This window comes from Pogona vitticeps, chromosome 7 (assembly GCF_051106095.1).
Source record: "Pogona vitticeps strain Pit_001003342236 chromosome 7, PviZW2.1, whole genome shotgun sequence".
Lineage (NCBI taxonomy): Eukaryota > Metazoa > Chordata > Lepidosauria > Squamata > Agamidae > Pogona > Pogona vitticeps.
Window position 1 is genome coordinate 3,686,810 of NC_135789.1, and position 27,362 is coordinate 3,714,171.

The following is a 27,362-nucleotide window of genomic DNA, read 5'->3' on the forward strand; positions in this document are numbered from 1 at the left end:
TCAATGACCCTTGGATTCTTTGTGACCCGGGAGCTCTATGATTCTGTGCGCCATGCGCCAGTTGGCACTGAGACATCTTCCAGTTCATATTCTAAGATTCAGCCTGCTTTTATAAATACAGGAACTGCCTTATACTGGTTTCATTTTTTTTTGGTACTTGGTATTGTCTGCGTTGGCACTGGGCAAACTAGATGTCCTTCGAATGTTTCAGACTACAACTCCCAAAGTGCCCAATGGCTGTGGATGCTGGGAGCTGTGGTACAAAAGGGAGGAAGCGACCAATCGCTTCCTAGATGTGCCTCTCTCAACACAGGCGGCGGCCCAGGATGCTGTAGTTCAGAACATCTGGAGAGCATAAATTCATCCATCCCTGTTCTGTGCAGTCTCCCGAGCATCTCTCTTGAGGCTTCAGCCGGGAGACCTGCTTAGATGTGTTGGCTGTTAAACCTGGGATGGTCTTGCATGTACTGTGCAAAACAGATGCTTTGCTATATTTAGCGAGGACCCTCGCCTTGAAACGTAGGGAGGGAGCTGTTGTCAGAATCCACCATTCAGTTTCGCTCCATGTTCTTGACAGTGCTCAGTATGGGGGTGGGGATGGGGTGTTGGGCTGGTGGCTTTCTTCCAATGACGAAGGGGAGGCTGGACTCGGCCAGCCTTTCCTCTTGGCTTGCAAATACCCACGGACTTGAGAGCCACTTTCTTCAGCTGTTTTTGTCCAGAACTGTCACTCCTGTCTATTTGGCCTTTCTCCTTCTTGTTGTTTGCTGTCAAGTTGCCCTCGACTCATGGCGATCCTATGGATGATCACTCTCCAAAATGTCTGTCCTCGGCATGCAATGCTCCGTTCTTCCAGACTCAAGCCTGTGGCTTCCTTTCTGGAGGCAGTCCATCTCATACTGGGCCTTCCTCTTTTCCTGCTGCCTTCCACCTTTCCCAGCATTATTGTCTTTTCCAGAGATTCCTGCCTTCTCATGATGTCCCCAAAGTAGGACAGCCTCAGTTTCAACGTTTTGAGATCAGCCTTTTCCCCAGCCCTTGTTCCTGGACTTGCTTTGTTTTCCTGAAAACTAGCAAGGACAGAGAGGAAATTGCATTTTCCCCTTGGGTTGAGTCTCTAATCCAGTGCAGGATTTTGTTGCAACGTGTCTAAAAGAGAAGCGGAAGGGTGGGAATTCCCAGACCTTGTGGAAGGGAGCCTTGTGTGTATTCTGGATCTGGTTAGAGCTGGAAGTTTTAATTGCTCTTGATTCGTTTCGCACATGGTGGAGGGGAAAGCACCCTTGAGCGAAATCACTTTCCAATTGCACTTGCCAAGTTGGCCAGCATTTCAACCAGGCCTGTCTCAATATTTTAATTATCTGGATAGATTTATTATTTGAAGGTACAGTTAGTCAATGAACAAATGTATAAATTCTCTTCAAGCGAGCAACGATCTCATTTTTAGCACCGTGGCATTCTGTTCTCTGAACTCCCCAAGCCCCGGCCTTAATTTTGAGAGCAAAATCCTGTTATTCATAACACATTTTGCTCACTGATGATCTTGCATCCATCTGTTGAACTTTGCTGCATTTATTCAGTTGCTTTGGCTGAAGATTTCTACATGCTTCGAAATGTTTGTATGGAAGTGAGATGTATTGTCTGGAAAAGACAATAATGCTGGGAAAGATTGAAGGCAGCAGGAAAAGAGGAAGACCCAATATGAGATGAATTGACTCCCTCAAGGAAGCCACAGGGGCTGAGTTTACAAGAGCTAAACAGGGCTGTTGCGAACAGGAAATTTGGGAGATTGCTTGTTCGTGGAGTGCCCATAAGTGAAGAGTAACTTGAGGGCACATAACAACTGAATGTAGCTGAGGAGGATCCAGGGAGGAAGAACATGCGTGGACAGCTTCCCTTCCCTTCCCTTTTTGCTTGGAAACACAAAGACTAGGAGAATTAAGTTTGCACAAGGCCAGTTAAAATGCTCAGGCCAGTCAATCTGAAATCCTGGCAGTGGGGAGATAGAAAACTAGAGCCTTGTTTTTTCCTTCATGTCTTGCTGTACATTTTCAGCAGAAAGTGGGATGTTTGGTGCAGGTTGAATGTGAACCAATTTGTGGGATGAAAGCTGTGCAGAGACAAGCAAAAACTTTTTCTTTGGTTTCTGTTTGCTGTGCTTTAAATGCTAAAATTTGCCCATCAGCCATCAGTAACTTTTTAACATTGGGCATCTTTGAAAAAGGCAGTGCTGAGTTGGCATCATCTGCGGAATAAAATGCTAGCTGGGATGGAGATTTTCTTGGAAACGGTGAGGGGGCTTTGGGTTTAAGAGTGTGTCTTCTTTTTCTCTCATTCAGGCGTCCTTCATCATTAGACCATGTATTCTCATTAGTCCTCCCTTTGCTGGCCTGTATAACACGGGGACCCCTTTCTGCCCCTTGCCTCCCTTACTCTTCCATCAGCTAGGGCTTCTGTTGTGCAGCTCCCTTGCCTCTTTCCTGGTGTTCCCTGGTGAATCCAGGCATCAGTCTCTTCCACTTGCAACACTCTCTACTTTTCCCTTTTTTTCCCTTCCTTTACCAGATTTGGGGGAGGGGCGGTGGGAAACCCATTACAGGCAGACAGATGGAATAGCTTCACCATCTGTTCTTTCAGGTTGGAAACTCTCCACCTTCAAGGAGCCTGATCTTTCTTTGGCTTTTGCATTCCTGTTGTTCTCTGGTAGGCTCTTGTACTGGTTACCTGTCATTTTCAACATGAGCATCTAGTCGCCTGCAAAACTGCACGTGTAAGGAAGCCCTGAGAAGCTATTTCAAATGGAAAAGCAGCTTGGGGGGGCGGGGGGGTGTTGCAGTTTTGAACCAAGGAGGAGTAGGTGTGCTTAGTTCTTCCTCCCACAAGTTTTGAATGTTTGTGTGTGTGTGGGGGGGGAGGATGCTGAAATTGCAGCTGCTCGAGGCTCCCGTTCCCAAAATAGTGACTTGCCCAAGGCTGATTTTAATTAGCACAGAGGCAGGAAACTTTTCTTGTGTTGGGGTCCAGTTTTCCCATGCTAGAAACCTGTCATGCCTTTGGCTCTGCCAACCCCTGGAATGTGGTCTTCGAGGACTTCTCTAAAATTCATTTTGGCCCCCAGGAAGGAAGAAGGACGCTGGTGGTTTCTTCCTTTGGGAGAGGAGGGCATGCCACAGAAAATGTCTGGCCTTATACGGTTGGTCATTGAATCAGTAAAAGGACAGACAAAAAAGGGGCCATCCATAGAGATTATGCTACCTGAAGCAGGGAACAAATGTGTGCCCTGGTCTCTTTCCTGTGCAGAACCCAACTGGGCTGGCTGAGGAATTTGACTTCCACTATAGTAGCAGAGATTTCTCCCTGAAGCACGAAGGGGCAGGCTAATTTGGAGATGCACAACACGCCCGTTGAGACATGCTCCGTAGACAAAGGAGAATGTCCAGCAGACTCAGGACGAGCGTTTGGAGAGCTGCCCGAGCTGTTTCTGATGCCAGAGACAACAATTCCTCTGCTCTGCCAGCCAGCCCTGGACCAGGATAAGGGGGCACATCTCACTAACAGGTGCTGCCAAGGTATCTGGTACTTCTTGGGACAGAGTGATTCTGGGCATAAGGTGGGAGAGAATGAAAGAGAAGCCTGTTCTCAGGGTATGAAGACCCTCGTGGTAACCCTCACTTCGGAATATTTAGCAGGGTATCCTGGAAGCTTGCACCACACCCAGAATGTCACCTTGCACTCAAGGGAATTTCCTGCCCTTGATTTGCTAAACAAACAAAAGAGATTTTCAAGAAGGGGATTTCAGCTGTTTTTTTCAGTGGCTTCCATTTTTGGGTTGAGGCAGGAGCAAGCGGGTTTTATGCCGACCATCAAGTGGAATCTTTGCTGAGTGGCTTGCCCACATCAGACCATCAGATTTGCATCAGGGAGCGGAAAAAGACGGAACGTTCGCCATGGTGTCACCCAGCGTGTTCTGCGGAAGCCAAGAACATCTTAGTTATTTCTAGGGAGTTGTAAAACAGCATTTTGAAAAGCTTATTTTGAACTTCATTATTGGCCCTTAGGTTGAAGTGATCCCTGCAGCCTTTCATGTGTTTGGTTTTGCAGTTGTCTTCTCTGTTAGGGTTTTTATGATGGTAGTCCTCATTGAGTTTCTGTTGACGGCCTTCCTAAAAAAAAAAAAAAAACCTGGAAAATTGATAAAGGCCCACCTGAGAACCCTTGCCAAAAGCAAGGGTTCTGGCATTTGTCTTCTTGTTGAAGGGTACTGTGGACTGCTGGATAGCTCAGTAGTTTAGGTCTAGCCAGAGGTTGGGAGTTCGATTCCCCGCTGTGCCTCCTTGCCAGAGGCTGGACTTGATGATACCCAGGGTCACTTCCAGCTCTGCAGTTCTAATAGGAATATGAAATTTATATTTCCCCAGAGTCATGTGAGAAAAATAGAAGAATGACTTAGCAGTGTAAACCCATGGTGCAGCCTGCCTGCTTGCCTGCCTGCCTGCCTGTGTATAGTGTTGCTGTGTTCATTAGCAGAGCCCTGCCTTCTGTTCTAGCTTGTGGCTGAACATGAGGGCTAAGGAATGACTCGTGCAGCCTCTCATATCCTCCTGTGGCCAGTCGGGTATTTCTGGAAGTCCTTCCCCCCACCTGTACAGGGACCACCCTCCCATTAGAAAGACTGTGTAATGGCAGTGCCTTTGCTCTGGTTGGGCATGCGTAGGGTAGCAGCTGCTCACTAGAGGCTTGGAAATCTGAAGTCAGCCCTGTTGGATCCAGCCACAGGGAGGGGCCATCCAAAAGAAACAGAGAGACCCCAGGTTTCCAATTCCTGATTTAGAGAGGTAAAACCAGGTTGCATGTGGAAAGGCCCCAAACCTGCTGATCCTCATTGCAATTTGGCACTTTTATTACAACTGTAGTTCTTTCTGATGGATTCTGAGTCACGAGTAGATACTTCCACTCTTCTTGCTGGAGGGAGGCACATCTGTATCCATGAAATATTCTCCAACGCTCCCTTCTGTCTTGCTCTTTCTTTCCTTCTCTCTGGCTTTCGGGTTTTTTTCCCCCCAGTCTGGAAATGAACATGGTAGGAGGTATTCCAGTTCTGTAGCCATGGGTTTTGCTGTGTTGCTAAGGCAACAGGAGAGAGCACCTGAAGGAACAGCCAAGCCTTTCCCCTTTGCTGTAGCAGAGCTTTGGTGATTGATCAAAATTAGGTAGAATTAGGTAATTCTGAAAATTCACTGTGGTTTTCATACCGAGCCTTGATTAAACGAGCAAGACTACCGGTTTCGTGCAGTAAAATAGATTGTTCTCTCATCAGTTATTTCTCCTGTTCCCCTAAACCACCTTCTCTCAAACTGGCACTGTGCAAATTTACAAATCCCATCACCCTCAGCCTCGTAGCCATGCTGATTTGAGATTGTGGGATTTGGAGTCTACTGCCCAGAGAGTGTGTCCCAGTTGGAAGAGGTTGCTGTAACTTTGTGACAAGTGCTGAACAGATCAGAATGAAGTGGAGACTATAGATAGCTTGGAAGTAGAGTGAGCTGTTTGCCTACGGTGATTAAGAATTGAGACCAAGTGACCAAAAAGAAGGCTTTAAAAAAAATATTCTTTTCACCTACTAGTCCTTTTTAGATTGGCATGGCCTTGGCAGGCGAACTGGTAACTATCAACACCCATTAACAGTTTGGGGGCGATACCTTATTTTTGGACCACTCAAAATTAAACAAAATGCAAGCTTCCATGGATAAAATTCCGCTTCTTCAAGCTTAGCACAACTCCTTAGTGGACAGCGCAGAAAAATTGTACTCGAAAGTCCAGAAATGGATGGATTAAAGCTTGCGTTTTATTTCATTTCCAGGGATCCAGTAGAAGACATCACCTACTCTTACATTTGTGTACTCTCGGGGACCACGTGGCCTTTTCCTTGCCACGAGTAGCCTTACATGCAACTCAAAAAAAGATATGCACGATCATGAGCCAGTCACAGGCACACATTGGACGCCAGGGCTTCCCTGCCTGTTCTAGAGATAATTCCTGACTCGCTGTGGGTGGTGAATATTTCTGTTGAAAGGCCAGTGACATATTTCCCGGAAGATAGATTGAAACCATCACCTGCTGTTTACAGGTTGTGTGTGGCTTTTCTTCTTGAACTGGAGACTGAGTGCTCCTGTCATAAGTGTACTGCAAAAATGTTTCCCCCACCCCCTCCTGTAACCTCAGTGTAGTGATGGGAGAGGAATGAGGAGTGAGGCGTAGCCTAAAGCGACTTCAAGAGTCTGTTTGCTATGAATGAAATCCCCTCCCGAGCCCACCCACCGTTACAAGGCAGGCCCTTTGGTGGCCAAGAGGGACAAAAGAGCTTTTGAGGTTTCTCTGCTTTCCTACATAGCGCTCTCTCTCTCTCTCTCTCTCCCCCTCTCCTTCTCTGCCCCCCCTCGCCCCCTTTCCTTCCTGAGAGGCTTGGCAGATTCTTGAAAGCACACCTTCTCGAAGTAAGCACAAGTGAAGCACTCATTGTTTGGAATTAGGTGCAAGGATTTTTTTTTTTTGGTGGGGAATCATACTTGATAGAGTCAGGAGAGAAAAATCTTTGGAAGTCTGGCTGGCAATAATTGAGCTGGACCTCCACTTGGTCTAAGAAAAAAAGGACAGGAAACTTCCTTAAACTTCACGTAGCAACGTAAACCAGATTCTGAGCCGCCCAAAGCCAAATGTTGTGTTCTGTATGAATCCTGGAGGTGTTTGTGTATATTTTCCACAGTTCTCATTTTGCAATCAGAGTTAAGTTTCTGAATATGATTCTACGTACAGGACATAGTCAAGCTGATTTCTTGGCCAGCATCTGCCAGAATTCCCTGACCATTAGAGTTCAGAGAGTTGTAGACTACCAAGATAACTTATGTAGTTCTTTCTGCTATTTATTGAAGCATAGATGTACAAGTTCATAATACAAACAAGCAAGCAAACAAAAATTATTTCATGCAGTTTATAATGTGTTTGTACGCTGCATGCACGAAAGCGCGCATGCACACGCACACAAACACGTATACACACGTTAAAGTATGTTGAGATTTCCTGGTATTTGAATTGCCCGCTTTTGTATGTCTTTTTTTAAAAAAACTTTTTGGCCAGGGAGGGGAAAAAGCAGGGATAGTTGAGTTGTCAAAAAGCAAATTCCAAACTGACTACTTTTGTTAGATGGTGTGCAAAAACAAACAGTTGTGTAAGCTTTTGAGAGACTTTTCTTTATCAGACAGAGGAGAGAAAAGGAAGGAGGGTAAAGGCTTGCTCTTAAATCTGTCTTTCTGCAGATTGTTACGGGAAATTCTGGTCCAGTCTTCCTCGGAGTCTGTTTGTTGCACAAAACAGGATGAGTAAGACTTGCCACCAAGATCTGGTGTGCTGTATCCGTTCCTAGTGGCAGAGTAATGAAACCGTCTGGATGACTGGGAGCCAGTTCTCCCTCCCTCCCCCCTCTCTCTCATTCAATCACTCACACTCTCTCATGCACGCACGCACGCACACAATTTCTCCTGGACTACTTTGCAGGTTGTGGTATAGAATGACATGGAATGGGAGGACCATTTGTGAGAATGGCCATATTAAAAACAAGTAGTGATATCCTTTTTCTTAGGCTGTGCCCATCCTTTTGCCTGACCGATGGTCTATGAAGCCCTAACCTTAAATATAGTGTTTTGTCAGGGATGTAAGAACTACGTTTCCTTTGCACCTCCCTTGACCTGCTGCCCTGAACAGTGAATCTTCTGTGGCTTTTCATCTTTGCTCCAAGTCTCCTTTCCACACCTGGATGCTCTTTGAGCCCCGAGTCTTGTCTGGGTTGCATTTGTTTTACATGTGTTCCCACCCAGCCAGCCTTTCCGGTTTGGCCCCTGCACTGGTTTCCATGATCTGAATAACTGATGAGGCTCTGTTTTGTTAAGACTTGCACCTCCTTAAACAAACAAACTCTCCCCTTCCTGGGTTGTTTGCTTTTAACAATCTTGGAAGGATGTCAATGACTGGAGGTGGTTCAGGAGGGGGAACTCGTCCGGGCATAAAGCATCAGCAACCACATTGCACGGTACAGTAACTGTAGGGGAAATATGACAACTCCTGCGCTTCCTCCCTTTGCACCTTGTTCATAATGAGAGCCGTCCTCCTCCAGCAAGGGACCAGCATTTTGCCCATAGGCAAATAACAGGCACGTTGAACCCAGCCAGAGCACTTGGCAGTGTGAACCTACCAAAGACATGCCCTGCTTTTCCATTGCTGGCTTGTCTGTCTGTTTTTGCACTGTCACGTGCATGCTAGGAAATAAGCCACTCTTGCTTTCAGAGTGCTACCATGGTGCTGCAGTATCTCCCTGTTGGCAGAGGCACTCACAAAATGCTGTCTGTTCTGTCTGTCTGTTTGTTCTTTAAGGAGCCTTGTTGGCATCCTGATGAGCCAAGATGCTGATGTTGCATTTGTGGCTTGGAAATGAGGGTGTCTAGTTCTTCACCTGTTCATTCAGGAAATATTCGTGGAGTCATTCATTCAGCGTGGTGCTGTCTTCTCCAAGCAGTGTGCTGCAAGTAAAGTGCTGTCTTTTTTGGTGAATCAATAGGTGAAAACATTTCCCCTTGGTTGTTCCATTTTGTATACATTTCAATAACAACCAAAGTATGAAGCAATCAAAGGAGTGGCCACATGTTCACGAAACAGAGAAATTATAAATTAATGTGATGAACATCCCATCAGTGGTAGCTCATTCTAAGCCTGGCTTAAATACATTTATCAATTGATTATTGTTTTTTGTGTTTATGCTTTTTATATTTTGTAAGCTGTTTTGAATGGCTCCCTCCCTCCCTGTTCTTTTTTGTTTTTATTTTTTGAGTATAATGGATATTTGGTCCTGTAGATGAAACTTAGGAGATGTATGATCAGCGAACATCTCTTCTATTTTGTAAACAGAATAGTGTTTATTCTTGTTACCTTAATCTTGTTTTAATGGCAATATCCTTATTTATTGTGATTTTCTATGCACATTTTTTTAAATAGTTGTGCACTGCCTTGTGTTCCTCTACTGGAAGAAAGGTAGGATATCAGTAAACAAACAAATAAAACAAGTTTATTTTTCCTGTTGAACTGGGATGTACTAAGAGATTGTTGTTTCACCAGGTAGAGTTGAGCAAAGACCCATCCTGGTGTTTCAGTTCTGAAGCTCTTTGGATAAAGAGAATTAGGAATATATATATATAAAGTTGTTCAATAAAGGTATCACTCTACTCTTGCATCTCTATGGAGAGATGTTTAAATGAGAATTACAGCTGAATTCTGCTCCACCCTCACTCTACCATTTCAGCTCTGTCAGGAGCTGGTTTTGCATGTCTCTCTCAGCCTGATGCCCTGACAGGTCAGAGAAGGCAGAATCAATGAGACCTTTGATCAGGAATTCACCGGGCTGTGATCAGGAAATTGTACTAATTAAATCTGGGAAAGATGCACACTGCTTTTCCTTCTCTCTCTCTCTCTCTCTCTCTTTTGGTTTGGGTGCAACACAGGTAATCTTTGACTTGTTCCGCATGCTGTACTTAGCATTTCGCTCTACTTGACCTGTGGATTGTGTTGCACACCATATGCAGAAGTGCACATGCACGAGAGAGAGAGAGAGAGAGATTGAGAGAGAGAGAGAGAGAGAGAGAGAGAGAGAGAGAGAGAGCTCTGTAAATCAACAATGTTAAAATCCACAGTCCTCGGGTTTGGGGCCTCCTGAGGCAGAGCTGAGAAGTCATGTGTAAACAAATAACGATGTTACCTGCAATGCTACATTTGCCTGAAACACATGGCTTCCTCTGTTAATGAGGGGCTAGTTGTTATGACTTTCAAAAAAACAATAGTATGATCTGTAGCATCATTATAATTTTGCCCCCTAGGATGAGTCATTCTTATTGCTTACTTTATAATGTTGCTGGGAGATGCATTTTCAGGGACTGAGGGTTGTTGGGTAAACTAATTTTTGTTGTTAAAGGAGGTGTTTGAAGAGGAACATGTCTTCTGATAAGAACTTGTCTGAAGATTAGCTGAGGCTTCTTATCTGAGGCTGTCTTACTTTGGGCACATCAGGGGAAGGCAAGATTTTCTGGAAAAGACAATCATGCTGGGGAAGGTGGAAGGCAGCAGGAAAGGAGAAAGGCCAAATATGAGATGAATAGACTGCATAAAAGAAGCCTCTGGCTTGAGTTTGCAGAAGCTGAGCAGGGCTGTTGATCACAGGGCCTTTTGGAGGTCATGCCTTCATAGGGTCAGCAGAATTCGGAGGTGACTTGATGACACATAACAATGAGTTAGTTAATTTGCAGAAATAGTAAATTACTTTGATGGTGCTCCAGGTTCTGTCCTGCTGCAGCTGTGGTTTCAGGATCTGAGGACTGTTTCAGAAGTGGGAGGAGAAAAGAAAACAGCTTTATTGATTATGGGGGCTAAGCAAGGGGAGGGACTTGCTCTCTAGCCTGGGGCATCTTGATCGAGTTACTTGTCAGTCACTCACAGTTCCATCTGGAAAATTGGGTTAGCAACGGCCAAATAAATAAAGAAGGGAGCAGGGAGAGGTTGACAGGCAACCAGGTGCTGACCTCAAGCAGCTCCTCTCCGGGTTAAAAAATACAAGCCAAATGTCAAGAACCTTGTCCATAGCTCTCTCTGCAGGTCTGCTGGCAGGGACTCTCTCTCTCTCTCTCTCTCTCTTACACACACACACACACACACACACACACACACACACAGAGAGAGAGAGAGAGAGAGAGAGAGAGAGAGAGAGAGGTTGTGGCTGCTGGAGGACGTGTCATGAACTTGTCCTCCTGCCCTTATTTCAGCTGGCAAAGGTGTATGTGTGAATGCAGTTGAGAAAGCCAGCAGAATTTTCTTCAATAAATCTGGGTGCCCCAAGATGTGCCACGGCTGGGTGGGTTTGTAACACCATCTGTGCCAGTGGTTTCCATACTCTCAGGCCATTGGCTGAATTGGCTGGGGATTATGGAAGCTGTAGTCCAAAGCATGTTGAGGGCATCAAAGTATACAGCTGTTGCAACTTGTAGGGTCGATGTTAAGTAGAAGAGGGTGATGAAGGTCAGAAGCCATGAATACTGGCCTTGCTCATGGGCCGTATATTTTACCCTTCCTTACAGCTTGGGGCAGTGCATGCTAAGATCTTCACCTCCTTCATGGAAGTGAGACAGAACTATATAAGCAACAGTGAACAGGAGGAATCATGTAATAAACTGGAACAAGTCCAAGGAATTTAGGGGAGGGTGTACCTGGTTTGACTTTCCTGCAGTTTGTTATCTGCCCAGCAGTCCCACGACCTCGGCTGGGCTGGGAAAAGGTGTGCTTAGCCCAAGGGGGGGCTCCTTGTGGTCCACGGCTCAGCAAGGATTTGGATCCAGTTCTTTGTGGTTGAGCCTCTGCTCCCCATCCTGTTGTTCTAGAGGTTTGGCGTTAAGCAATCCTCTCTCCAGTGGTGAACCAAAAGTATGCTGTTTTGCACAGTAGAAATAAATGAAAAGGTTCCAGAGGGCCCAAGCGGTTCCCAGACAGGAGGGCTCCCACCGCGTCTCAGCCTCCAGCTCTGACCTTGCATTGGCTTCCACTGAGGTTCGTCCGTCCCCATCCTATCCTGCTTTTCTTGGGCTCTTCTTCTTTTTGCTCCTGATCCAGAAGCTCTTAGGAGAAGGTTGTGCTTCTGTGAGGCAGCAGCTCTTCCTGCTACTCCAGGATGGCCCCTTCTTGAATTGACTGCGGTTCCATCTGCGGCTGCGTCTCTCTCTCTCTCTCTCTCTCTCTCTCTCTGTTTGAGTGAAATCTTTTCACTTCATTAGAATGGGAAAGGGAAGTTTCTATGTGTTCCATTGCATGCTTGTTGCTGGGGAGGCGGAGGGGCATTGGATGGTAAAAGACTTTAGCCCTCCTGTCCTGCTTGTGGGCTTCTCAAGTTGGTGGCTGTAGCCAACTGCTGGCATTTGGAAAGTGTGTGAGGATGTAGTTTCAGTTCTGCTTTGGATAGGCCCTTAGCAAGAATTGCACATGGGTGGTGGTGGTGGAATGGATTGAGAGAGAGGAAGTGAAACTGACAGATTCCTCTATTCCTGACCATCACAGAGGGATAACTTGTCTGTTGCATCAGTGCTCTTATAACAACAACAACAACAACAACAACAACAAACAACAAACAACAAACAACAACAGAACTGCATAGCTAGAAGACAACCCATAGATCAGCAAGTCCAGCTCCTGTCAAGGAGGCCTAGTAGGGAATTGAAAAACAACCACAGAGCTATCTAGCAGTTTAGTTTTATTGCACTCCTCTTTTCCATTTAGTAATTTTTTGGGGGGGGGGGAACGGGCACACGCCCAAAGCCCTGACCTGGGTGTTTAAGAACAATTTGGATTTGAAGAGTGGTGGTGTCATCATGCAAGTGCATGGGAGCGAGGCATGCTCTCTGCTTCTCCGTATCTGACGAGAGCTGGAATACACCCTAGCGTTCACTGGGTGTTCAAGTGGCTGCGCTGTGTTTTTGCTCCAGGAATCTGTGCTGTCAGGAGGTGGTGGTGGTGGTGGGGGCTGACACAGGGCTGGCTTGGAAAAAAAACACTTGGGAGGCAGGCTCGGTATTTATTCAGCCACGTATTGATCGGTCGAGCCAGGTTACGGCCTTGCACTGTGGTTTGGGGTTACAGCCAGTAGGGTGGGCCTGCAAGACAAAGCAGAAGGTTGTGCTGTTGTGAAAAGAATGTAGCTTCCTAAGAAAGTCGGATTTCTTTCAAAGACAGTGCACAGGTTTCTAATCATTGTGGTCTCAGAAGGATTTTTTCCTTTTAAAGAGTGGTCAGAAGAAAGAGTTTTAGTGTCTTGTTCACCTTCTTCGCCTCTTAGTCATGAAATCATCATCATCATCATCATGTGCTGTCAAGTCACTTCTAATTTCTGGTGACCCTTTCCAGGGTTTTCCAGGTAGAGAATACTCAGAAGTGGTTTCCTCTTTCCTTCTTCCTGGGGGGGGGGCACTCTGGGATTGTTCAGCTTGCCCAAGGCCACCCAGGCTGGCTCTTCTCCCAAGAGTCATAGCGCAGAATCGAACTCCCAGCCTCTGGCTCCATAGCCAGAGACCTAAACCACTGAACTATGTGTCCAGCTTTAATATGAAATAATCAAAAGCTTATGTAAAATAGTGAATATTGTATAATTAATTTCATACAGGATAAAATTTGTACATTAACCTGTGCAAAGATACTTAATTTTTGCAAAATGTATCTACTTATTGCTAAACTCGAGTTTGTTCCTTATGAGTAGAGGTACACAGAACGGAGCTTTGTTTCCTTGCTGGAGTTCCCCCTCGTCTAGTGAGGACCAGACTGAGTCAGATGGAATAGCGGCTTCCCGCGGTTTAAGCAGTGGACCTTAGGTTTCCTGCCTGCCTTTTCATGCTATGTGCCTTGCTTGAGATTGGGAATGGAAATAAAGATGTGCTCACCCTTGAGATTCCATCTTTCTGCCACCTCCCTTCTTCCCCCGAGTTGCTCCTTCCTATATTTCTACTTGAGCCACCACAACGTCTCGCCCTTTCTCTGCCTTGCCTCTCCACCCGTAGCTGGTGCAGATGTGTGACGACTCGTAGGTTGCTAATGACTCCTAAATATAGCAGCTGTTCTGTGCACCTGTTAAGCTGTAAGATGACGGATTGGCCGACCCTTTCTTGCTCTTTGCTGGAGCGGCTGAGTTTCGCTCGCCACGGGCTTGCCCCGTTCCCCAAGGAGAGGGGCCAAATGAGCTTTGGAAAAGGAACTCCAGGCCAAGAGGCAGAACACTCATGAGAGCTGGAAGTTTTCCCTCCTAGCCATTTGGGTAGCAGCCCTTCAGAAGGTTGGCTTAGGTTTAAAAGACTTCCTTTCATTCTTTCACCTTTCTTTTCGCCTCCTCTCCCACTGGGGGAGAAGTACTTTGAAATATATCCTAAGCGGCTTTGGAGACTTCATCTCAAGTAATTCAGCACGGGAGAATGATTGGCATGAAATGAGTAATCCGAGGCTCATTGGGAAGGTTGAGTTGGAAGGGGTCCTAGAGGTCATCTGGCCCACCCCACCATACAGAGCAGTGGGGTGCAGCTATTTTAGGGATCAAACACATCCCTTGTTGTGATGGGAACCAGTGCCGTGTTAGTAATTGTCCATAACTTAGGCAAACTACTAGCAGCATGGACAGCGACTGTTCTTTAATGGAAGGATTAATCCAGAAAGGCAAGCTTTCCAAACTCAATACTTACTATTACAGCCTAAAGCAAATTATTTTTAGGAACTAACTTTCCAGTCTCTGCCTGGAATGTTTGACTTTGCAGATGTTCCTGTCACTTCTTCCGTGTTATGTTGATCCCCCAAATCAAAACCCTGTTAAGGAGGGAGAATTGAATCGCTTGGCCGTGTCCTTTGACCAATTTAAGGCGAAATTTTAATTTTGCTGCTCAAGGCAAAAGTGGTGAACAGCCACACCCCACCCATATACACCTCATGTGACCCTAAAGCCAATCAAGTCGATTTCACCCCTGGGAGGTATAAGTAGCTAGTCTTTAAGGTGCCAGAATTTATTTTTGTTTTTGCTTTTATTTTGTGTTTCTTGTTGAAAAAATCCCACACATACTTCTTTCTCCTGTAAGGGGATATCATTTTACTGCCTCTTCGTGCTGTTCACGACAGTCCAATTCTGCTGCCTGTAATGACCCCCTCACTCTGCCAGATGGTAGGGCTGGACCTGTTTTTTGAGTCTCTGCCTTCTTAGACATACATAGAAAAACATAGTTGGAAGGGACCTCAAAGGCCATCGAGTCTGACTTATTTACTGAGCAGTGTTTTTAAAAATGTTTCTCTTTCTGACTCTCCAAAATGACAGATTGCTACCTTACTGGTACCCCTCTCGTCTGCTCCTTGGCACTAGACATTATGGCCAGTGTGCAATTACTTTGCTAAGCCCACCGAAGTCATGAATTTTCTCTTCTTTACTCTCTGCCCTGACAATAATGAGATTCCGCTTTGTCTGTAGCCTTCCCTTCCCCCCCACCTCACCCCCCCTTCCCTGAAGCCCACAATAACCAACAAGGAGAATCTCAGGTCTTCAAAAGAAAGAAAAAGAAAGAAAATCCAGGAAAATCAGTCTTTGTTACATGGCAAATAAAGCAAACCTATAGGGAAAATAACCATAAATGTTCATTATTTGTACAGGAAAATCAATTGGCAGGGCAATTGACCAAACAAAGTAACGCAATTTGCTGGAAAATCTCTCTCTCTCTCTCTCTCTCTCTCTGATGCTCTTTTTCTCTCTCCCCTCCTTCCTCCCTGTCACTCCCCCCCCAATGGAGGATCCCCCATCAAGCAGGTGGTGAATGGAACCTTTGTAGCTTCCACTTGTTTCACAAGATTTAGGGGGTTTGATGTAAAATACATATTTTTTGCAGTGGGGTGGTGTAATGCTTAAGACAGGGTTTGACTAGGACTTAGAAGATCTTGGTTCACTTCCCTGTTGAACCAGTGGAACTCACTGAATGATGCAGGTCAGTGACTCAAGCGCAGCCTCTGCCTAGCCTATCTGACAGACTTATTTTTGGGAGAATGGTGTGTGGAAGGGAAGAGCCACATGGTCTTGTTACATGAGAGGCAGAATTTGTCACAACGTAGAAGTGCAGAAGAATGTGACACCTTTAATTAGACCACTTTTTAAAAAAATCATACAATTAATACAAGCTTTGATTGATTAAAAATCCCTTCTTCAGGCGTGATGCACCAGTGACTTGTGGGCAGTGCAGAAATTTTTTTGAATGAATGTCTTAGAAATTCATGGCAAAAAATTACCATGCATCTTCTTAAAGTGAGTTTAAAGATGGTTACTTCCTTCAGCGCAGGTCACATAGTTGGAAATTTCCACTGTGAAGTACTGATGTTGCTGAGAGTGCAAGAGTCACTTGCCAAAGTTGAACACAGAACTGTGTATCCAAAATCCATGAAGTTGTGTTGCAATATTGCAATATAACTTAAACCATCTCTTTTCTGGTTCCTGAGCATGGTAAGAATAGCAGCCATGCTCAACTATCTGGGGGTACTTTACAAAGACACTTGTGTGTGGCAGGTGGCCGAATTCTGGCAGAAACATGGGCTGCCGGAGCCTTGGCCAAGGTCACATGTGTGGAAGCAGGAATCGTTTTTCTCCCTTTGATCCTTTCAGAGTTCAGGTGATCCTGTTACTTTTCAGCAGCCCCACCTCCTGTGCAAGAGCAGGAGTGAATTCAGAAAGGTGGCATCTCAGCTTCCCATCTGGAAGTGAGTGCCCTTTTGACCTCCAGGAATTATCCCTCTTTTCCCAAACAGTTGGCGATCAAAGACCCTAAAGATGTGAAGAATTTACGGTAAGGCTTCGGTGTCTGTTTATTGCCACCTCCAGTAAATACTAACAGATTATCTCCTCCAAAGCCCTAGCTTCTCTTTCGACTATCCCCCCCCCCCTGCACGGTTTTCCTGAGCAATACGGAGATTTCAGCTGGAAGGGTATCTAGAACCTGGTAGTCCTTTACAGTGGAGCCCAATTTAAAACAAGCAAAATATCTAACCCTACCCAATAATCAAAACATCAATACTAATACAGTATAAAAAGAAACACAGCATAATAAAACATGATAAAATGCAGCAGCTTTTAAACGTTGAAGCACTTATAATGGTGGTATTATGACCTTACGAGCTAATAATTTCACTGGTGGATACCTTTAATGAACAAAACAATTATTACTGTGGTCACATGGGCAATAGGAATAAATTTCTGTTCATACTTTTTAAAGGTCAGGTTCAACTCATGCAGTATTTTAACTGGTGGCCACATTCACATTCACTGAATGGAAATCAATTGATTTCTAGTGATTTAAACCAGTTTTGGTGTCTGCACTGCTGAAATTGACTCATTTCCACAAAACCTCGTTGAATTGAATCGATTTTAGAAGTAAAGTATTTTTAAAAGGCCCTGCCAGCCAGTTGAAAATAACTCGCTTTATATAAATCGATTTCACCCTTGTGTCATGTGAATAATAAAATCTAAATCTATTTAAATGATGCTTAAATGCGATTGTTACTGCTAGTGTGACTGCAGGCTAAAATTCTGTGTAATTCATGTGTATGTGTAGAGGTGTTTTGGTTTTGTTTCTCCCCCCCCCCCCATTTCCATTTTTCCTGTTCTTAATTCATGGAGTTGTAAAATGTGGCTACTGGATGGTTTGAACCCGTGTTTTTATTGAAGAGATCAGAATTCTGGTTGGCCACTCCAGCAAATAATATAATGGGAGAAGTTCTGAAAGGAGGTGGCACTGTGTAGAAACCCAAAGTGGCTCTTACTTGTACATCTCCTGTTGTGAGCCAGAGTTAGAAACGCTGATGGCAGGAAGATATGTTTAGTACAATTCTTCCTGGAAGAGGATCTTGACTTTTTGACCAGTTGGTTCAGTTCCTGCTGAATAGTTTCACCAGTTTGTGGGCTGTTTCCTGTGTGGGTCTCTCTCCTCCTCCTCCTTCTCTCTCTCTCTTTCTCTCTCTCTCTGTCTGTCTTTGGTTTAATTCAGAGAATATGAAAACTGGTGTTGCTGAATAAACAGCTGCCTCTTTTCTCCTGCTGCTGCTGCTACTCCACAAATCAGCCACTCTCAAGAGTGACTTAAGGAAGCGTTATTTTGAGGCAGAGGTCAGCTCGGATGGCTCCCTCCCAGATGCTTTTGTTTAATTGTTTTGTTCACTTATATACCGTGTCTCCCGAAACACAGAGACCCAAGGTGGCTTACACGAATGACAGGTGTGTGTGTGTGTGTGTGTGTGGTGTGTGTGTGTGTGTGTGTGTGTGTGTGTGTGTGTGTGTGTGTGTGTGTGTATAAGAGGTATACAAATTATTGTAATCAAATGCATCTTCATTGTTGTCCTCATTGTACTTATTAGACTGCAGAATTAGAATAATTTAAAATATTTCAGAGAAACAACAGTGCGGCAATCCCCCCCATCAAAAGCCTTTTCTGCAGCCTATTCAGTTTCCTTCAGGATTTTGAACTGCATTTCCTGTAATCCTTTACTATGATCTCTGCTGGTTTAAATCTGATGGGAGTTATAGGTCCAGCTCATCTCAATGGGTACAGTTACCCATGTAGGTTAGGGACATTTTCTTTTCTTAGATGTATTTTATACCCTGCCTTCTCAAATGGTAAGGAGCCCTATAATGTGCTTTAGGACTCTAGAGGCAAAATACAGTCATACATTAAAAGCAAAGGAAGGTGTCAATGGAAACAGTAAATAAGCTCATAAAAAGAACAGCCCGAGAACAGTAGGCAAAGAAAACACACCATGCTCTTCCCGAGAAGGGTCTGGGAAAGTAATATTATTCTCACCCGATGCTGAACACCTGTAAGAGCCTCTGGAGGCTGATCTCAAAGACAGTTCTTAAGGAGAGACAAGTGGGTCGTTCAGAGATGGCGAGGGATCAGTTTTTATCCCTCTCTTATAATACTAGAAAAAGGTGGGCAAATGGCGAGCCAGGAACTGCATGCGCCTCCCTGGGCAGTTTCTGCACCTGCTCCCTGACCCTTGGAGGGAAAAATATATATATAACAGGGCAGCTTTTTGTGAATGGCTCAAGAGGAGAATGCTAGGTTTCTTTTTTGCCTCAGGCAGCAAAATGTCTTAGGCTGCCCCTTGGCTGCCTCTTTCCCCCTACCGCTCCCTGGGACCTGCAGCCCAGGGTCAGCCACCAGGGTGGTGGTGGGGAAACATGAGGGAAGGAGGCTGCTTTTGACAGGTGGGAAGGGAACCCCCCCCCTGGGGAAAGCTTGCTCCTGTGTGTATTATAGGTGCGTGAGAGCTGGGGATAGGGCTTGCTCTTTTATTCCTCTTCTCATTACTCCAACAGTCAGCCACACAGAGGCTGAGACGCTTGTTTTATCAGGGGGCCGGAGTTTTAATAGCAAAGCCGGTTAAGTGCTGGGGAGCGAGGCGGTGGCAGTCCCTGGCCCTGGATTTGCTATCAAAACAATCAGCAACGTGGAGGTGCCGGTGTGGGAGATGTAATGAAAGCTTGGGGGAGAGATTGGTGGGGGCCTTATTTTAGAGCCCAGTGTGACCCTTTTCGACAATTGCAGCTGGCTTTAAAACAAGAGGGGAAAAATACCCAAGAACAGCAGAAGGAAAGGACTTTCCTCCCCACTCCGTCTCTCTCTCTCTCTCTCTCTCTCTCTCTCTCTCTCTCTCTCTCTCTCTCTCTGTTGCTGAGGGATTCTCTGGTCTTCTTGTCTGTACAGTTTCCTAATTTAAAACTGATTGGCTTCCCCTTTTCTTTCTCCAGCCATGTTTTCTTGGAGCCCAATCAAATCTGTGTCATGAGCAAGGGAATGGAAACACACCCTAACTTGGGGATTTCCTCTACATATGGCACATGTCTGAGTTCTTTGCTCCCCCACTTCTTGCCTTCCCCCCCCCCCTTCCCTTTGCTTCAGCACAATGGCAAATGTGTAACCCCTTCCACTCTGCTCCAACGGAGGCAGACCAGCCCGGAGGCCAAGTGCAGGAGCAGCCACAGACTGGTAACATTTGGGAGGGTGGTACGGGGCAGCCACAGTGGAGGTGATCCTGATTCGTGGGGCACAGTCTGGTGCACGAGTGCTGAGCACCTATCCTTCACCCTCTCCGTCAAGCAAGGAAAACATAAATCTATGACCATAATTCCCAATCTTGGGTCTCCAGATGTTCCTTGGATCACAACTCCCAGAAATCCTGGCCAGCACAAATAATGGTGAAGGCTTCTGGGAGTTGCCGTCAAAGAATATCTGGGGACCCAAGGCTGGGAATCCCTGCTCTCTGAGGATCTGTGGAGTATGGCATGGAGAACCTGGCAGCCGCGAGGAAAAGCAGCCTGTGTGGAATTAGCAGGAGAGCTGCGCAAGAGGCTACTTGGAGATCTCCAAAGCATAGGCATGGGGGGGGGGAGCGGGGCGGGCAGGGGCCCTTGGAAGATAAGAGGCGCTCCTGTCTTGAACAAGCCTTCGTAAACGATATCATAGATACACAGAAGCATCTCCTCTGTAGTTCAAGGAAGTGGGTGCAAGCAGAGGCGGGCAGGCAGAATTCCTGCTGGGCTTGGAGCGGGGAACCCGTGAACCTCCAAATTCTGTAGCACTCTTGGCTTCCCCAAGGGTCTCTTCCAGCTCTGCAGGTTGTTACCAGGTAGGATTCCCTTAGAGTATGTGACTTCTTAGACAATCCTGATTCAGTCCACATTTCTTTCATAGGGTATTTGCAGCCATGGCAAAAAAAAAAAAAAAGGTTGAGAGAGGAGGGCGGACAGCTTGCCCAGTCTTGCCTTTCTGTGCCAGTAGCACAGGGTCAGTTTCCCCTTCAGACTCCAGAATGTCTGGCTCAGGTGTGACATTTTTGTCGGCAGTCTTTTTACCCTTCCGTTTCTCATTGTTCTGAAGTGTGTATAAGAGACAAAGGGGCACGCTTCTTGCTCATTTGTGTTGCTTTGCTAATATCATCACCCATGTAATACCCAGCGTTAGGTGCTGTGTTGGGGGGTGGGGGCGGGGGTGTGTATAGGGTGTGTCAGCTTTAGGATCAAAGCCGCCTTGATTCCCTCTGCAGAGAGAAAGGTGGAGTAAAAAGTAAGTTGAATGAATGAATGGTCTTATTGGTGCTGTTACCATTATTCTTGTTTTCCTCGTTTTCTGCTCACTGTGACTATTGGTCCTTATGCTTCAGGATTGTCTGTTTCTGCTAAACACTGGCTCGGTAGCATTGCAGTCGGGTGGTTTGCTTCTCAGCCTTGCTGTTGAGGTCCTTTTACCTAGTAAGGTCATGAACCGAACCCGGGACTTTTGATATGGATCTCAAATATTCCGTCAATCACCTATGGTAGCTTCTCTGCTGCCTGCACCCACATGTTTTTCTTTTCTTTTTTCTTTTTCTTCCTTTCTTTTGGCTGGGAAAAATATTAAATAAATAGTCCTGAAAATAAATAGTGATGTTTGCACCTCTCCCTAAGAAGGCGCTACTTTCCACCTTGTTCGCTGTACAACCTTATGAAAGCTGTTCTTTCAAGTCTTTCTTCCCCCCCCTCTACCCCCCACCACATGTTGCAAATAAACGGCCTTAGCTGAGTGTCTCTGCATCTCTGGGATCAATTAAACGCTCGCCAGGGACCCGCTGGAAGAAATCCTTCTTTTTTCTGGCAGCTGTACTACATCACAGCCAGGGTGTTGATCTGCTTTGACCTTCCCTCTGAGAACAGAGAACCTTTCCTAAACCGCCCTCCGCTTCAAGCCTGCATTTTCCACCTCTCTCCCCCACAGTCCCTACTCTGTCTTGGTGGTTTTGCATCCTGCTGAAAACTGTGTACTGCATGTGTTTGCTAGTTTGGTTTGTCCAGAAGAGTGTGGCTTCGTGAGGCCGACAGTTAATAGGCGAGGCAGTTGAGTCCTCATAATTTGGTCAGCCTTGATTGACAATCCTAAATAAGAATCTCACTTTCTTCCTGGGAGACCAGAGCTTGTGATTTCCTTTTTGTAAAAGAAAGAAACCACCACACACCCTATTAACTCCTTTCTTTAGAACAGAAACATTTTAAGCTCTTTCCCCTTCGTTGACTTCAGTAGCTAAAGATCTTTTTGCTGGAACTGAAGTATTAACTCTATATTTCTGCTCCTCTGAAGCTCTTTCGAGAAGGACGTGGTGGTGCTGCGGGTTAAACTGCAAAAGCCTCTATGCTGCAGGGTCAGAAGACTGACGGAGTGAGCTCCCATCGCTTCTCCCAGCTCCTGCCAACCTAGCCGTTCGAAAGCATGTAAAAATGCAAGTCGATAAATAGGTGCCACCAGGATGGGAAGGTCACGGCGTTCCGTGTCTAGTCATGCTGGCCACGTGACCGTGGGAGCTGTCTTTGGACAAACGCTGGCTCTGTGGCTTGGAGACGGGGATGAGCACTGTGTCCTAGAGTTGGACATGACTGGACTCAATGTCAAGGGGAACCTTTACCTTTATCAAGAGGCCCTTTGAAAACTTTTCCAGTGACTCTGTTGTTAGTCCACCATTGTGTCATTGGTTGTGTCTAGCAATGCAAGAGATGCTCTTAGGGGTGTGGATGCAGGAAGCAAGCAGATCAGCTGTTCCTGAATCCAAACCAGAGTTAAGTTCTTCAGCTCTGGATTTGGCAGGACTTCATTTTCATTGGGAGTCTGAAGGGCAGTAAGAAAAAGATGCTGCTGTGTCAACCAGATTAGGTTCAAAGGCCAGGACCCCTCACCGTTTATATATTTACGTTATGTTATGTTATGTGCCATAAAGTAACATCTGACTTCATGATACAGTACATGTTATAACAATTCTAATAGTGTTTTCAAAGGTATGAGAGATACTTAAGGAGTGGTTTTGCCATAATCACCCCCCACAGGGGTTTTGAACCAACATCTCCCAAGTTATAATCCATCAACCTCTATCCATTACACCACACTGTCTTTCCTTTATAAGTTATGCTCAGCCAATCCGGTAGCTTCGTATGACACTCCTGTTCCCTTTTGCACCTGAAGAGGGTGCCGTTGCACAACTGTATTCCAGGTATGGAGCACTTGCTGCCCTCCAGATGTTATTGGACTACAACTCCCATCAACCCCCACTGTTGCCTGGGGCTGATAGGTACTGTAGTCCAACAACATTTGGAATAGTCTTGACAATTAAGAATGGTCCTAAGAATTGTGCTTTTGATTATAGGCTTGTTGCTACACATGGTGTAACAGCTGTTAGTGACTAGGTGTGAAGAGGTTGAAAAGTTGAAACTGATACTGTAACTAGTAAGATGAAATTTGCCTAGAACCTAGTGTTTTAGAAACTAAAGCAGGTTTCTTTTTCACACAACATCAAGGAGAAAACATTCAGCGTGCCAGTTTTTAAACAGGGCCCCAAATGAAGAAAATAACATTGGGAGATGAGTAGATGGGGATAAATTTATACAGTCATAGCTGCAAAGGGTCCTTTCCTCAAAATAACATTAGTATTAATTTTGGGCACATGTATTTATGTGTGGGACTGGGGGCACTGATGGTTTTCCCAAGCAGGATTGTTAACTTTGAAATATTTCAAGTGTTTGGTATGTGCTGTGATTTCTCTGCTAGCCAAGGAGACAAATGTGAATGAAATAGAATGCCAGCCTTCCAGACATTGGCTGAGCTTTTGTGAAGTCCAAGAGCGTTCATGAGCATTGTAATTGTGGTGTTCTGATTCTGATGCCGTAGAATGTTAATAAACATTCTAGTTCTTCTGGGTGGTGTGTCTGCAGTAGAAAGCTCAGAGATGAGCCCAATGACACTAAGTTTCATGCACTGGTACAAACAAATATTTCAGATATTGATCACCCAGACTAATTTGCTACATGCAAAGCTGAGCTCTGCTTTTGATTTACACCCTAGGCACCTTCTTAGCTTTCTCCCCTTAGTTCTTTAACTAACTATAGTTTCTCGAGCATGCTTCCCCCATTGCTCTGCTCCTGGGACTCTGAATAGCTTCTGAGCGGGTCATTCTTTCCTTTTGCTTGCTCCCCTGCTGCAGTTCCTTTCCTCTTTTCTCTTGTTATGTCTAATGAGTCCCTAGGCTGCCACTGAGACTGGGTAACTGCTCGTAGGTACCATAACGGCTGTTAAATGACTTTTATGAGCCTGATCAGCACTGTCTTCCTTGTGGAGTCTCACTAGAAGAAGTCCCACAGTTGTTGGGGGGGGTGGCAGTTTGCACGCTGCTGATTCTTAATTGATAACAATAAATTGCAGTGGGCGGATGCACAGTGAGATCTAGCCAAAGGGGAAGTGGGGGGGGGGAGGGTATGATGCTCTGATAGTCAGGAACCAAGGCACTGGACCAGGGAGTAAACACTAGGTGCCAGTGAAGTTCTGATTCGTGAGAACAGCGTTAGCTGGAAGAAAAAACTAGTCTTACTGAGAATGGAGTAGAAGCCTAGCAGCATCTGGTTTTGCTTATGAATATGCAAGAGCAGGAGTGGGAGAGGTGATCTGAGGGTAGGGAGTGGAGGGGGAGAGACTACATCACCCTTCCTCTCCCCCCCCCCCATCTCCAAACACCATTCTCTGCTGTTTTCTCCTCCAGAGTTCCCAAATACTATTGGTAGAATTTGGCATAGGTATTAGAATTTAGCACAACTTAAAGGAACCTGCCCTTTTAAGTCAAATAAAACCCTGCTGTAGCAGTTTGAGCAATGTATCTTATTGGAGTCTCTTGCTGATCACATTTGTTATTCTCTCCCCCCCCCCCCATTCTCCTTCTTCTCCTCTCCCCCCCCCCTTTTGTTTCCTTCTCCTACTTTGGCTCTGACCTCTTTCCATTTGCCAGAATCGGGGTCGCCTGGCCGAGAAGAGGACGATCCCCTTGCCTCCCACCAGGACCCCGAAGAAAGAGCTGCCTTCTATTTTCTCACACAGCGAGGACAGTGAGGAGAGTGACAAGGTCAACGGCCACCACCCTGATGTTAAGCAAGAGGAGGATCTGCACATTCGTATCATGAAAAGAAGGTACGCTTTCCCTACACATTGCTAGTGTGACACTCATCCCCCTCTCCCCACCAACCCCCCCCCCACCTCTCAGCCCCAAGTATTAATTAAGTTCACCCTGATGTCATGGACTGCAAGTTATGTGATTCTTAGACAGCTCCTAGTTGAATGGCTGCACATCTCCTGAAAATCATTGGCTGGATTGCTGTGATGTCATGCAGTGCTCATTAAAATCTGCACGCCCAGTGAAGGCCCAGCTTAGACTCCAGCAACATTCGTTGCAATTGCATATTTCAGAAAAAGAGTTAATCCAAGCAATAGTTTGCATTGTTTGATTGCTTCCCTGCATTCCCCCCCTCCCCACTCCCAAGAAGTTAGAAGCGCAGCCTGTGGTACCTGGGTCTTAATTCCAGCCAAAAGTGGGAACATGGGAAACTTAGAAGCCAGCAGGGGTTTGGCCCACTTTTGTTGCAGAATTATAGGATCTTAAGCTGGGAAGAGACCCTTGAGGTCATCTAGTCCAAACCCCTGCTGAATGCACATGTCAGAGCAGGAAGCTTATGAGCAGATGTAAAACTCTGCTCATGGCCTGAGTTCAATCCCAGCGGATTCAGGTGGCTGGTTCAGGGTTGACTCAGCCTTCCATCCTTCCGGGATCAATAAACTGAATACCCAGCTTGCAGGGGAGAGCAGGAATGTGTATAAATCAATTGTGAACTGCCCAGTGAGTGTGCTTAAGTGCTATGTAAGCAGGACTCTTTGCTTTCCCTTGTCCCACCACACACAGTCCTGCACAGTTAGGTCTTACCTTCTCCAAAGTCCAGCAGGTGTCAATTTCAAATACACAAATTCCTTGCTGTCTCCCAGTTGTCCTGTCTCATTTGGAGGAAATAGGAGCCAATCATTCTTGACCTGCTTACCAGGAATCAATCTAACAAAGGAATTATCTTCAGGATAGTTTTAATATCAGATAAGGGAGAGGAAAGTCCTCGAATACTGTAGGTAGAAACTCAGCTGCTGTGATGTACTTCATAGCTGTGACTGTTGTAGTTGGTTCTGGAAGATGCAAAGAGTCAGCAGTGGGACCTGGACTTTATCTCTTGCCAGGAAAATAAAAAATCATTTTAATTCACAGGCATGGGGGTGGTGGAGATTAGAAATAGGAAATCTGTTCCACTGGGAATATAGGTGTTGGCTTCCAGAGTCCGGATTCCTCCGAGCCAACGTGCTGCTTGTAAGATGCTTGTCATGGCAAGACCATAAAAATGTAATGCATCCTCATCTCATGGCTCTTCTCCTCCCCAACACGTATTATTACGGCTATTCCTGATCATCCTCCCTGTAGCCTTGCGTGCTCCCTAATGCACGGAGTGGCTCAGTTTGGGAAGCAAGTCTTATAAAAACAAAGGGGTGGGAAGCGAAAGCGTGTAATTGCTTTCCCTCTTGTTTTTTTCTATGTGTGTATTGCTTGCAAGTGACAAAACCATTTTCTTAGCCTTTAGTGAGTTACTGCATGGCCTCTTTCTCCCCTCCCTCAAATTATTTAACTCCCTGTAATTGCCTGTTCTTTCTTTTTAGCTACCTTTTTCAGTCCAGTGCTGTTTGAATGCCTGGCTTTATCTTACTGAGAAAGGAGAATGCCAAGGATAGAACTCGTGGTTTGCATTTAGAAAGTCCCAGGTTCCTCCAGGTATGGCTCAGAAGGCCTCTTCCCTAAAACTCTGGAGGAGGTGGTGCCAGGCAGGACAGAGCAGTGAAAGCAGCCATTGGCACATAATTTGGACAGGGATGTCATTTAGATGGGTGAAGGTTTTTAATAATAATCAGCAAGAGCTGAGTCTCTCTCCATTCCCTATCCCACATGGGTCACCCCTCCTGTCACTGTTCAGGATTAATACAAGGAGTACCTCCTAACACTCCTAAGTCCTTTCCCCCTGGTATGCAAACTTACATAAAAGATAGATGTAATCACTGGTCGCTGAGTGAGTTCAGGTATGGTTGGGAGTTTGATTCCCCCACTGTATCTCCTGCAAGTTCAGTCAGCCTGGGTAGCCTTGGGCAAGCTGCACAGTCCCAGAGCGCCCCCTGGGGGAAGGAAAGGGGAAACCATTTTTGGAGTCTTCTCTACCTGGAAAGCCCTGAAAGGGGTCACCACGAGTCAGAATTGACTTGACAGCTTATGATGATGATGAATAACAATATCTATAAACATAGAAGTATCTTTCTTCAGTGGGGCGAGAAAGACTTTTTGTTTCTGTAATGGTGGTGCTCAGGTTTTCTAAGGAGAGTGACTGATAGATTCAGCATAAGAAATGTGGGTGCCCCCTGGTGTAAACAGTACTGAGTGAGATGGAACAGGGGTCTGACTTGGTCGGAGTCCTTGGCCTTTACCCAGTTCTCTGTTTCCTCCTTGAGAATGGCCCAGCCAAAGTTAAGCCCTTTTAGGTCCAGTAAATTTCAGTGGGAGGGAATTAATTGCAGGCCTAATAGTTTCTAACAAAATGAGTGGGATTAGACATTGTTTAACATCCAGATATTGCAAATCTCTCCTGACTCATGGTTAATCTTTTAAAAATTGCATATGTACAGGAAAGGAAGGACCTCTTTTGCATGCCAGTTTCAAGTCATTTTTGTGCCTAGCAAGAAGGGGGGGGGAGCCCTTGGCTCTCCGCTTTGCTGGAGCTTTAGTGACTGCTGGTATCGGATTGTTGTTTGTTGTTGTTGTTTAGTTGTTAAGTCATGTCCGACTCTTTATAACCCCATGAACCAGAGCAC

General features: G+C 45.6%; 1 protein-coding gene across 17 annotated transcripts in view; it reads left to right on the top strand.

Moving 5' to 3' along the window:
• The window catches only part of SAMD11 (sterile alpha motif domain containing 11), a 116,705-nt gene that overhangs the window by 17,272 nt on the left and 72,071 nt on the right, over positions 1-27,362 (top strand). For all 17 annotated transcript variants that reach the window (XM_020782262.3, XM_020782259.3, XM_020782255.3 and 14 more), the window contains exon 3: positions 24,430-24,608. In XM_020782262.3, coding sequence (XP_020637921.1) covers positions 24,430-24,608 — 179 coding nt within the window. The remainder of the gene's footprint in view (positions 1-24,429; positions 24,609-27,362) is intronic.